The sequence below is a fragment of the Myotis myotis genome, unplaced genomic scaffold (genome assembly GCF_014108235.1).
Source record: "Myotis myotis isolate mMyoMyo1 unplaced genomic scaffold, mMyoMyo1.p scaffold_m19_p_13, whole genome shotgun sequence".
In the NCBI taxonomy this organism is placed as follows: Eukaryota; Metazoa; Chordata; class Mammalia; order Chiroptera; family Vespertilionidae; genus Myotis; species Myotis myotis.
The window spans coordinates 51,937,444-51,950,804 of record NW_023416317.1 but is presented as its reverse complement, the minus strand read 5'-3'; the positions used below and the strand labels follow the sequence as shown (position 1 = coordinate 51,950,804).

Here is a 13,361-nt window from a genome sequence, read left to right as displayed (position 1 = left end):
AAAATAAATGTCTATTGTTTAAACCACCCCGTCTGCGTATTTGCTATGGCGGCCGAGCAGACTAACACAGAGTCCTTCACCGGCTCTCTGGCTGGGATCCTGGAAAGCCTCCTCGGCCTCATTCAAGTGCATTGTCACCGCAAAGTAAAATGACAGTAGCTCTGGGAGCAACTCCGCCTCAGTCCAGGGAAAATAAGTAAGACTGGGCCACGGAGCCCCAGAGTTCGGCAAACTGTGGAGAGCCAGGTGGTGAAACCTGGGGCTCCGTGGGCCGTGCAGTCAGTGCCTGTCACAACCACTCATTCTGCTGTTGCAGGTGTAGACAAAGGCAGCCACAGGAAGTGCGTCCATGATGGCGGGGCTGTGTGCCAATAAAACTTTATGTAGACAAATAGGCCGCTGTGGACAATAGCTTGCTGGCCCCTGCCACAGGCAGTTTGAGCTGAGAGTTGAGTGAACCTCAGATCCAAGCTGGATCCTAAAGATGAGGACAAGCACAAAGGGAGGGGAACGGACTCGCCCAGGTCCCACAGGAGTTAGGGGCAGTCGGACTGGAAACAGACACCCACTCCTTGTTTGCATTCTGCTGTTCAGTGGGTGGGGCTGAATCCTCAAGGCTTCTAGAATGCTGGCAATAGAGGGTGCTGTGATGCGTCAGGGGGAGAAGGGAAGGGCAAAGGTTCGAAGACACCCAGGCATGGGGACAGCCATCAGCACCCCTGCCTGTGGGTCACCTCTGGGCCGTGCAGTGCGGGGCAGGGCCCACGACAGCCCTAAGATGGTGCCCCAGGAGATCCAGCCCGCTGCTGCTCAGAGGAAAACGAAAGGCCGGCCACGCCCACCTCCACGGCCAAGGTGAGTATGAGGGAAGAGATGAAGAGATGCCCAGGTGGCCGAGCGATGGGTAAGGAAGGACTCCTCGTGCAGTGCTCACCGCACAGGTGTGACAGATTCCTGCTCTTTGCTTCAGGCTGGAAGCTGTGGGCCCGTTTGGAGACACCAGCTGCACAGACTTCGACCTGCGGCTTTTCATTTCACAGAGGCAGGAGGGCCTGGGGAGAGGCAAAGGCGAGAGGCAGCTGTCAGGACCTGCGTCCTCGTCCTCCTCGCTCTCTCCTCCGTTGCCATGGACCCCTGGGCCCTGACGACAGCCTCTCACACCTTCAGGGGAGGGAGCAGCTGGCTCACAGTAATGACCCTCCTCCGGCCACCAGGCTCCCCATCCTTAAAATCTCCCAGGTCACAGCCTCAAGCTTGAGAGAAGGAAACGTTCAGGTTTGGAAAGAGAAGGGCAAGGGGACATCAGGCCCCCCACCGAGGACTGCTTCCATTCGGAATTCTGTTTGACCACTTCAACGTCAAGGAAAAAGGAACCAAACAGGCCACCAGCACCCTAGAAACAGGTTTTTTAAAATCTCCCTCTCAACAAGACTTCAGTCTCCAATCGTCTCAGATGAAATAAAACCTCGGCCGCAGGAGTTATTGTAGATACGCTCGATAAAGAAAGGAGGGGGGGGGGGGGGCTTTGTCACGTGACTGCTGTGCTGCAGAAACTTAATGAGAAACACACCACATTTCCAGAATCCTCTTTCTAGTCGGAGCTCCCGCTGAGATAAAAGGTCACACGAAGAGAAGGAGGGAGGGAGGGCGGCGGCCTGAGCAGGGAAGCAGGGAAAGGGGCCTGCATTTCAGACAAGCTGCTATCGGCCTGAGCGTCTAGACGGGTGGTTTTCTTTGAATGCCAGATGTGGAGGGCTTTCAGAAAGGAATCTCAAACATCACCCATTTGGAAACAAATCCACCCAAACTGCATTCACTGATGCAGAGAACTTTCTATCCCAGACTGCGAGGAACGCAGCCAGACCGCCTGGGCCGCGCGTTTCGTTGCTGCCCCCTGCCGGCCACCAGCTGCAGAGCGGCCGGAAAGCCGGCCCAGGCTGGGGTCCCTGGGCGGAACCAGAGAGGCAGGCGAGTGGTCCCCTGCACGGTGCCGACCCACTGTGGCTGGAAGAACTGAGCTGGGCCTCGTCTCCTTCAGTGTTTAGCCCTGCGAGGGGAGGCTGGCCCTCTTTATAGATGAGAAACCACAGGTCCCAAGGAGTTGAGCGAGATGCCGAGGGATGCGCCTGGTTTATCCGGCACTGGCATTTGACGCCAATGCCTCTTCTAGGACCCTATGAACTGTGCTGGGACTCCCTTCTTAGGGAAAATCAAGTGAGCTCCGTTACACAAGCTGGACCAGGCCAGCGAGGAGGCCGCCCTGCCCTCGAGGCCCACAGGGCCGGGCGGGGGCCTTGCACCCCAGTGTTCTCACCCTGGGAGCGGCCCAGGATTCGGGATGTTACGCCTGCTGTGAGGCCGAGGGAGGCTCCTGGATTCCCACACACCAAGCAGGGCTGCGGAGGGTTTGCAGAGCCAGGAGCATCCCGGCCACCCTCTGGCCTCCGGGATCTCCTGACAGCCCTGCATGTCCTCCCCTGCCTCGCTGCCTTGGGCTGCGGCACCCTCGCATGGGGCCGACTGCAAATAGGACGCTGACCCCTGACCAGGGCCTTCCCACTGGACCAGCGGCAGCTACAAATTCTAATGCCAGACTCTGGGGACCCGTGACCTTTAGAAGCGGCGGGGCGTGGCAGGACCCTCCGAGTGATTCGTGTCTAATCTGGCGTGAAAGGACCTCTGGCCCCTCCGCTCCAGCAGCCCAGCCTGCTCTGCGGCCTCTGGCTGGCCTGCCTGCTCCCACCCGCACGGGGACAAGACCAGACGCCCGGCAGAGCCTGTGGCTTTCTGCCCGCTGGCGATATAAGACTGTCCTGGACCCCTGGGTATGCCTTCCTTTCTGTTTTTTGTTAATCTTCACCAGAGGATATTTTGCTATTGATTTTTATTTTGTTTTGTTTTTGTAATTATGATTTCAGAGAGAGGAAGGGAGAGGGGGAGAGAGAGAGAAACATCAATGATGAGAATCATGGATCGGCTGCCTCCTGCACGCCCCGGGGATCAATCCCGCAACCTAGGCATGTGCCCTGACCGGGAATTGAACTGTAACCTCCTTGTTTGGAGGGTCCATGCTCAACCACCCAGCCTTGATGGCCAGGCTCCATTGATTTTTAGAGAGTGGAAGGGAGGGGGAGACAGAGAGAAACATCGATGTGAGAGAGATACCTTGATTGGCTGCTTCCTGCACGAGCCCCAACCAGGGCTGGGAGCAAGCCAGCAAGGGAGGTAAGTGCCCTCTGCCCGGAATCGAACCCGGGCTATTTCTTCCTTTTCTGATTCCTCCCAAAGTGGCCACTCACCTCATCGACCCCATCTTCCCACAGGGCTCTGACCCCCACCCCCAACCCCATCCCCCAGGCAACCAGCCCAGCGCACGCACCTGGCTCCCACCTCTGGGCGTTTGCACAGGCCGCTCCTCCTGGGAGCCCGGCTGCCCCTTCATCGCTCGCCTGACTCCGACTCGCCCCCGAGCGTCGCCCCTGCACAGATGGCTCTTCCATTTCCTCCCGTTTCCGCCAGGCTGGGCCCCGCCCTGAGCCACCACACCTCGCACCTGCACGGTCGGCCCTCCACGGCTACGCCAGACGCAGGCCCCTGCGCGGTCCCCCACGGCTACGTCACCACGCAGGCCCCTACGCGGTCTTCCACGGCTACGCCGGACGCAGGCCCCTATGCAGTCCCCCACGGCTACGTCACCACGAAGGCCCCTACGCGGTCTTCCACGGCTACGTCACCACGCAGGCCCCTACGCGGTCTTCCACGGCTACGTCACCACGCAGGCCCCTCCGCGGTCCCCCACGGCTACGTCACCACGCAGGCCCCTACGCGGTCTTCCACGGCTACGCCGGACGCAGGCCCCTATGCAGTCCCCCACGGCTACGTCACCACGCAGGCCCCTACGCGGTCTTCCACGGCTACGCCAGACGCAGGCCCCTGCGCGGTCCCCCACGGCTACGTCACCACGCAGGCCCCTACGCGGTCTTCCACGGCTACGCCGGACGCAGGCCCCTATGCAGTCCCCCACGGCTACGTCACCACGCAGGCCCCTTGGCGGTCTTCCACGGCTACTTCAGACGCAGGCCCCTGCGCGGTCCCCCACGGCTACGTCACCACGCAGGCCCCTGCGCGGTCCCCCACGGCTACGTCACCACGCAGGCCCCTGCGCGGTCCCCCACGGCTACGTCACCACGCAGGCCCCTGCGCGGTCTTCCACAGCCACGTCACTACGCAGGCCCCTGCGCAGTCCCCCACGGCTACGTCACCACGCAGGCCCCTCCGCGGTACCCCACGGCTACGTCACCACGCAGGCCCCTACGCAGTCTTCCACGGCTACGTCAGACGCAGGCCCCTGCGTGGTCCCCCACGGCTACGTCACCACGCAGGCCCCTACGCGGTCTTCCACGGCTACATCAGACGCAGGCCCCTGCGCGGTCCCCCACGGCTACGTCACCACGCAGGCCCCTGCGCGGTCCCCCACGGCTACGTCACCACGCAGGCCCCTGCGCGGTCCCCCACGGCTACGTCACCACGCAGGCCCCTGCGCGGTCTTCCACAGCCACGTCACTACGCAGGCCCCTGCGCAGTCCCCCCCGGCTACGTCACCACGCAGGCCCCTGCGCGGTACCCCACGGCTACGTCACCACGCAGGCCCCTACGCCGTCTTCCACGGCTACGTCAGACGCAGGCCCCTGCGTGGTCCCCCACGGCTACGTCACCACGCAGGCCCCTGCGCGGTCTTCCACGGCTACGTCACCACGCAGGCCCCTGCGCGGTCTTCCACGGCTACGTCAGACGCAGGCCCCTGCGCGGTCCCCCACGGCTACGTCACCACGCAGGCCCCTACGCGGTCTTCCACGGCTACGTCAGACGCAGGCCCCTGCGCGGTCCCCCACGGCCACGTCACCACGCAGGCCCCTGCGCGGTCTTCCACGGCTACGTCAGACGCAGGCCCCTGCGCGGTCCCCCACGGCCACGTCACCACGCAGGCCCCTGCGCGGTCTTCCACGGCTACGTCAGACGCAGGCCCCTGCGCGGTCCCCCACGGCCACGTCACCACGCAGGCCCCTGCGCGGTCTTCCACGGCCACGTCACCACGCAGGCCCCTGCGCGGTCTTCCACGGCTACGTCAGACGCAGGCCCCTGCGCGGTCCCCCACGGCTACGTCACCACGCAGGCCCCTACGCGGTCTTCCACGGCCACGTCACCACGCAGGCCCCTGCGCGGTCCTCCCCGGCTACGTCACCGCGCAGGCCCTTGACCTCGGCTTCCCCGTCCCGCATAGAGACACCTGGAAACGCTTAGCAGCGGTTGGGTGGATTCCTGGCCTCGCCCACCTGGACGTGACTGCCCCGTGGTCACGGGCCGCGCTCGCTGGGTTGGAAACGGACTTGGGATCGGACCGCGGGATGAAATGATGGCCTTGGGGGCGGTCCTGGGAGAAGAGGCTTCCTTCCGGCCCTGAGCCCTCCGGGCACCAGGCGCCAGGGAGAGGCGCCAGCTTCGCCATTTCAGTGGAGTTGGCCAGAGGGGCCCCTCCGGCCCCAGGGGGAGCGGCCACCCGGGGGAGCTGTCCCTGAGCCCCGGTTCCAGGGCCACCCGGCCTGCCGGACCCGGAGCCAGCCCCTCCTGGAAGAGGTGGCTGAAGGCCCTTGCACACTTCATGTGTGTGTGTGGGGGGGGGGGGGGGGGCGGGGACCGAGAATCTCCCGGCGTGCAGCTCCCTGTGCCTCCGGATCTGCTGTCCCGAGAACATGGCCGAGAGCAGCCTGGCTTATCGCTCCTGTGAAAAATCGATGCGCGGTTCCCTACTGTATCAGCCATTCACACTGTAATGAAGACAAATGAATACAACTGGGTCATTGATCCCGGAATCGGAGGACAAAGGGGGCCTTAACCACCGGCGCCCGCTGTCTAGCTGGCTTCCTCCCTTTCAGGCAGCGATGGCGCTGCAGCCAGAAGCCTGTACAAAACACATCTCCTACCCTCCCTGCGCACACCCTCCTTTCTTAACGAATTTAAGTCAAACGCTACCCGGGAACCTTGTTAAAACAGGCATCCCTCCGTGAAATGACAAAACCTGAAAAGCTACCAGGTCCAACGCCCACCGGCACAGACCCTGCCTCGTCTCCTAGACGAAGCCCTTGACCTGGGAGGGACCATCACCGGCCGCCTCACTGGCCCCAGGTGGGAGGTACCAGCTCTGAGGTGGCGCAGAGGCTGCCAACATGAGGGGAAATGCATTTCCTGATTCTGCATGTCCAGTGTGACTCCAGTCAACTGGGCCTGGACAGGTCAGTGACAAATACGCCCTGAAGTGTTGCTGTCCCCAACAGAAGCCAAATGGCGCCCGGGGCTGGGGGCCCCCTCACCTGTCGGAGCCTCGCTGCGGCAGGACACACAGAGAGCCGGGCACCCCCATCCTGCTTTCCCAGCTCTGCCCTCCACCCTCCTCCTGTCTCCGGCTCCATCTCGGAGGCAGCAGGAGACAGGGAGTGAAGAACAGCTGGGCCCAGGGAGGGGCCTTGAGGCTGCAGGTGTGTGCAAACAGAAGTGAGAGCCGCAGGGGACGCGACTCTTAAGCCTTCGCCTGGAAGTAAATGAGAATGTGGAAAATAAGGCACGTGCCTTTTGCATCGCAGCCACTTGACTTTGAGCAGGAGAGGCCGTCTGGGGTAGTGGCGAGGGGTACGTTTTAAAGCCACAGCCTGGGTCTGAAGGGCCCCTCTGCCACTGACTAGCCTGCTGGGGTTACAGAAGCACCGCCTTACAGGGGTCGACACCCGTGCCTGGCCTGTGATGCATGCTCTCCAGGAGTAGGGAGAGGAGTAAATGCCGTAGAGAGACAACGAGCACATAGGGCACTTAGAGTTGGCAAAGCTCCCTTGGTTCTTCCGTTCTTTCCTATGATGCTCACAGAGCATCTATCTCCCCTAGGAGGCGCCAGCTGCAATTATCCCCACATCACAGATAAGAAAACTGAGGTCCCCAAGGGCCAAGAGACTCGCTTGGCATCCACAGGATTTCCCAATAGACAGAACATCAGGAACGGAGACTACCTCTGATGAGGCCGTCCAGAATTTCCCCGTCAGAAAACCTAGAAACACTCCTTGCCGTTTTGCACCATGCATGTTGGGGGCTTGTAGGTTCAGGGTTGTTTTTACATGTGTGGGGGAGGGTTTCTGTCCAGTGTCCAAATCCAGCTGCCTGTGGCTCCCTGCAGGTAAATGCAGATAGGACAAGGATGGGACCCCACCCTCCCACTTCTGGTTCCCTGCTAGTGTCAGGGCCTACAGTCCTCCTGAGGCCAAGGACATCAGCCCTGGGCTTGTGAATGGACCAAGACGGATCTTGGCAGCCCCACAAGTGGAGATTGTCACCTTGAAGGTGTCCAGTTCTCCCTGCCTCCATTACCGTTTCTGTTAGAGACACCAGCACAGTCACCCACCCTCTGCAGGTGCAGCCACTGCAAAATCCTCAATGCCCTGTATGCCTGCATCCGAGCTCCATCTAGTGGCACAATTTGGGTATAGCATCCAAGTGTGCATTTTCTTTTTTTTAAAAAAAATAGTTTTATTGATTTAAGAGAGGAATGGAGAGGGAGAGAGAGAGAGAAACATCAATGATGAGTCATTCATTAGTCAAGCAAATGCAAATTAAAAACCACAGTGAGATAGCATTTCATCCCCATTAGAATGGAAAATCAAAAAGACTGGCAACGCAAAAGATTGTTGAGGATGTGGAGCCAGCAAACTCTCACGCAATGCTCATAGGAAAGTAAAAACATGCAACCGCTTGAAAAGTAGCTTTGCAAATTCTTCAAAAGTTAAATGTGTACCAACTATCATCTAGTCATTCCATTCACAGATAGTTATCCAAGGGACATAAAAATACAGCCCACTGTATTTGTTATCTATTGCTATGCCACATAGCTCAGACTCGGCATCTGGAAAAGCATGTATTGCTTATCTCACAGTTTCCGTGAGTCTAGAGCAGGGGTGGGCAAACTTCTTGACTCGAGGGCCACAATGGGTTCTTAAACTGGACCGGAGGGCCGGAACAAAAGCATGGATGGAGTGTTTGTGTGAACTAAGATAAATTCAAAGTAAACATCATTACATAAAAGGGTACGGTCTTTTTTTTCAATAGTTTTATTCATTTCAAACGGGCCAGATCCGGCCCGCGGGCCGTAGTTTGCCCACAGCTGGTCTAGAGTCTGGGCATGGCTTAGCTGGTCTTCTGCCTCAGTATCTCTCACAAGACTACCATCGAGGTGTCAGCAAGGGTGGAGATCTCATCTGAGGCTTGACTGGGGAAGGAACCACTTCTGAGGTCACATGGTTGTTGGCAGGACTTGGTTCCTTGAAGGCCCTCAACTGAGGGCATCAGTTATTTGATGGCTATTGGACAGAGGCTGCTCTCTGTTCCTTGCCATGAGGGCCTGTCCAGTGGGCAGCTTGTTTCATCGTAGGCAGCAAGAAGGTCAATAGAGTGTCCTAGCAAGACAGAGGACACAATGTCACAGGAGCGACATCCCATTACCGTTGTCATAATCTACGGGTCAGAAGCAAGTCATGGGTCCTGCCCACACTCAAGGGAAAGAGGTTATGCAATGGCATGAACGCCAAGAGGGGGAATCACTGGTCCCATTTTACAGTCTTCTGCCACACTCATGCAAAGGCTCGTACACGAATGTTCATAGCAACTTTGTTTAAAATAGTCCAAAACTAAAAACAACCCCAATGCCCATCAACAGATGAATGGATAAACAAATTGTGTGGATATACAACAGAACATTCAGCTATACAAGGGAATGGACTAGAGATATACATAGCATGTGTGGATCTTACAGACATGGTAGTGTGGAAAAAAAAACAAACACAGCCCTAGCTGGTTTGGCTCAGTGGCTAGAGCAGCAGCCTGCACACTGAAGGTCCCAGGTTCGATTCTAATCAAGGGCACATGCCCTGGTTGTGGGCTCAATACCCAGTATGGGGCGTGCAGGGGGCAGCCAATCAATGATTCTCTCTCATCATTGATGTCTGTCTCACTCTCTCTCCCTTCCTCTCTGAAGTCAATAAAAATATATTTAAGAAAAAAACCCAGACCAAAAGCATTCATATTGTATTTAAAATGCAATATTCAAAAACAGGCAAAACTAAGGGGTGGTGATAGAAATCAGCATAGTGGCTGGCCCTGGGTGGTGGGTATTGACTGAAGGGGACAGGAAGGAACAGGCTACCATGATAAAAATATTCTATATCTTGTTTTGATAATGGTACATGGGATGGGTATATATAATTGTCAAAACTCATCAAGTGACAGGGCTATGTGCATTTCACTGTATGCTAATTATATTTCAATAAAAACTAGGTCTAGTCTCTTGCCATCATAATAGTTATATTTTTAGCTTGAAGAAAACCATGGTTGAGTGTTGACCTATGAACCAGAAGGTCATGGTTCGATTCCCGGTTGGGGCACATGCCTGCGTTGCAGGCTTGATCCTCAGTAGGGGGCGTGTGGGAGGCAGCCGATTGATGATTCTCTCATCATTGATGTTTCTATACCTCTTCCTTCCTCTCTGAAATCAATAAAAATATATTTTTTTAAAAAGAAAACTTATTCTGGCCATCAACTAGAACAATTCTAATTTTTAAATACTCTTTTCTGTTGAGGGGAAATGATACAGTACATAATAGCAAATAAAAAAATGTTAGAATATAACACTCACAATATAATCTATAGACCTTTTTGAGTATTGTTGAAAGATAATATATTGCCAAGGGAGAGGGCTATGTTCAAAGATGGTGCTAAAAGTTTGTGCTTTTTCTATTATTATTATTACTATTACTATTATTATTATTATTCCATACAGAACACAGATAGCACTTCATATTGGTATGGGCTTTTGCACCCAAAGCAGAATATGTCATTCAAGGCACCATAAGAAAGACATCCTGCCGAAACCGGTTTGGCTCAGTGGATAGAGCGTCGGCCTGCGGACTGAAAGGTCCCAGGTTCGATTCCGGTCAAGGGCATGTACCAGGGTTGCGGGCACATCCCCAGTGGGAGATGCGCAGGAGGCAGCTGATCGATGTTTCTCTCTCATCAATGTTTCTAACTATCTCTCTCCCTTCCTCTCTGTAAAAAATCAATAAAAATATCTTTAAAAAAAAAAAGAAAGAAAGACATCCTAAGCTCATCTTCATGCACAGAAAGAGACTGCATTCAGTGGGGGCTGAAAAAGAGTCCAATCCCTGAACGGCCCAACCACAGTGCAGAACCACAGCCCAGCTTGAAGGGCCAGATGTGAAGGGGAGACCAAAATGAAAGCTATCAACAGAATGAAAGGACACACGGGCAGGGAACAGCAGGAGGGCTGCGGAATGCGGGCCAGCCTGGGGAAGCATCCCAAGAACACGGAATGTGCTGCGCCGGATTTGCATGTTGGGTTGGCCGATACACAGCATCTTTGAAAGAGAAAATTAAATTGAAAGATTTTTTTTTTTAATGCACAAGAGAAGACAGTATGCAGGCAGATTCCAAATAACCTGGGAATGAGACCAATCTCTTCTAGTCAAAATTAAATTCCAACAAAAAGAAGGGGTGTGTGTGTGAATAAAGAGCCATTTTAAACAAAGAAAAGAAAAGCTATTGGAGTTGAGAGATACCGTGTGTCATAAGGCAGGCTACTTGAACCTTTGAGCATAACGAACACACCTCAGACTAAATGCTTCCTAAGGTATACGCTCAGTGGCTGGGAATCCCAGAATAAAAAGCAGAAAGAATAGAAAATGGTGTTTTGCCACCCATGGTCCCTGATGCCATCCATGGTCACTCACTTATTCCATATACATTTAGCAAACCCAAGTCCCCAGTGTTCCTGGCTCAACCTGGACCGCAGCATGACGTCGTCCTCCCAGTCCCTCATTCACCGTGCCTGCCCCCTCCCAGCACCTCACTGTGTACAGTGGGGCCTTGACTTATGAGTTTAATTCGCTCCGTGACGGAGCTCGTAACTCAGATTACTCGTATGTCAAATCCAAAGTGAACGAGTGAGACACGTGATGCTGGGCTGATGTTGTGGCGTTCACTGTGACGTTCACTGCGCCAACTAGCGGTGGGGTATCTGAAGCTGGCTCGTAACCCGAATTTTAACTCGCAACTCAAAGCAAAAAATCGGCCGAGGGATGGCTCGTATCTCGAAAAATTCGTTAGTCGGGACACTCGTAAGTCAAGGCCCCACTGTATTTCAAAGTGCTTTCCTCCTGCTCTGTAACCCTCCGCCATAGCCAGGCCCTCAGGCCCTCATGTTCCTGTCCCAACCTGGACCACAACCCCCAACATCGCCACCAGACAGAGGACCAAAATACATCAGAGCCTTTGTGCTGATTTCTTTTCAATGTGACAATGTAGGGTCTTTTTCTTTTTTAAAATATATATATGTGTTTATTGACTTCAGAAAGGAAGGGAGAGGGCGAGAGAGATACAAACATCAATGACGAGAGAGTATCATTGATTGGCTGCCTCCTGCACGCCCCACACCGGGCATGTGCCCTGACCGGGAATCGAACTGTGACCTCATGGTTCATAGGTCAACGCTCAACCACTGAGCCACACCGGCTGGGCTGTAGGGTCTTTTTTAGACTACCTATCTTTTAGAGTTGCCTACTGAATATTTATGGATGGAATGATACGATTTGCTTCACGATAATATGGGGGAATATTACACGGCAATTTTTAAAACGTCACACCTACATGGGTGAATCTCACAGGAAAATACTGAGTCAAGAAACTAGACCCCAGCCCTGACTGGTTTGGCTCAGTGGGTAGAGCGTTGGCCTGCGGACTGAAAGGTCTCAGGTTCAATTCCAGTCAAGGGCATGTACCTTGGTTGTGGGCACATCCCCAGTGTGGGGTGTGCAGGAGGCAGCTGATCGATGTTTCTCATCGATGTTTCTAACTCTCTATCCCTCTCCCCTCCTCTCTGTAAAAATCAATATATTTTTTTTAAAAAAGAAACTAGACCCCAAAAAGAGTACACACTGCATGATTCCCTTTATGTGAAGATCAAAAACAGGTCCAACCAATCTTTTGAGCTACAAGTTAGAACAGTGGCCAGCTTGCAAGGAAAGATGGCGATGGGAACCGGAACGGTCCCTGCCTCTGGGTCCCTGACTGGAATTCCCTGGATAACTGAAGTGTTCTCTACCTTATTTTGGTGACGGTACACAGTGTATATAATGATCAAAACTCATCACATGCTCAAGATATGTGCATCTCATTGGATATTAATTCTTTTTCAGTAAAAACTAGGTTTGGCCTCTTGCTGTCATAGTTCTTTTCTTAGCTTGAGGAACATGTACACTGGCCACCAGCTTTCTTGATGACTAATGCAATGAAGACTCACCTTGAGCTTGAATCTTTGTACGAGCCCGCAGGCACTGATTCTCTCTGCGGGTGACTACATGAATAACTGCACTGCTGTTTAGCTGTGAGAGTAACTCCATCCGGAGCCACAACTACTTAGAAAAGCCTGGCAGGACTTTGTCACTGACAAATCACCCCATTCGGGATCTCCTGTGGGAAGCACCATTTTTCATTATGCTGTGTATATCGAGGAACCGTACCGCCCAGGACCAACAAATAGAAAGCAAAGGTTCGCTTTTGAGAGGAGTAAATGCACCATATGCAAGGAGCCAGGGGACGCCCAAGCCCCGCTGCCCCAGTGAAGCCAGGGACCCTCAGCCCTTCACTGCCTGGCGCTGGAGGGGCAGGTGGTCCGACCAGTACGTGTTCCTTATATGTCCAAGGATTCTTCGTGAAGACAAGAAGCTTGCCCAGCCCGGTGGTTCCGTGGTTGAACGACAATCTACGAACCTGGAGGTCACGGTTTGATTCGTAGTCAGGGCACATGCTCGGTGTGGGCTCGATCCCCAGTGTGGGGTGTGCTGGAGGCAGCTGATCAAAGATTCTCTCTCATCAATGATTCTCTCTTATCAATGATGTATCTATCTCCCTCTCTCCCTCTCCCTTCCTCTCTAAAATAAAAAATATATATTTTTTTAAAAAGGTGGGGGAGGGGGGTAAGGTGAAGCTTCTCCCTAGGAAATGACCTCACCCTTAGAAACTAAGTAGAATTTGAAAATAAATATTCAGGAATTCAGCAGAGGGATGAAGGATCTTCCCAGTCCTAAGAATAGTGGCGGATCACCTACAGGGTCAACCTGGCCCCGAGTCACAGGAGAACCATCACCTGAGGACTCAGAGGCCCCAGGCTCAGCCTGAATTTATCCTGTCTTCTCCTGAGGTTGTTTATAGCTCCGTTTAAAAATATCTGGCAGCTCTCACCTGGTGGCTGGGCT

The 13,361-nt window shown here is 54.4% G+C and overlaps 1 protein-coding gene across 1 annotated transcript; it reads left to right on the top strand.

Moving 5' to 3' along the window:
• Positions 1-697: 697 nt before the first annotated feature.
• LOC118668624 (uncharacterized protein DKFZp434B061-like) lies at positions 698-5,257 on the top strand. The gene is made up of 2 exons (XM_036333817.1): positions 698-855; positions 3,520-5,257. Exons 1-2 carry the CDS (start codon positions 698-700, stop codon positions 5,255-5,257), a joined length of 1,896 nt encoding a protein of 631 aa, XP_036189710.1.
• Positions 5,258-13,361: the final 8,104 nt, after the last annotated feature.

What these genes read in the sequence shown, in the direction of transcription:
- LOC118668624 (XM_036333817.1), top strand. Translation starts at nt 698, where the DNA reads ATGGGGACAGCCATCAGCACCCCTGCCTGTGGGTCACCTCTGGGCCGT. An exon ending in CGCCCACCTCCACGGCCAAG is followed by an intron (nt 856 to 3,519) that starts GTGAGTATGAGG and finishes CGTTTCCGCCAG; the next exon opens with GCTGGGCCCCGCCCTGAGCC.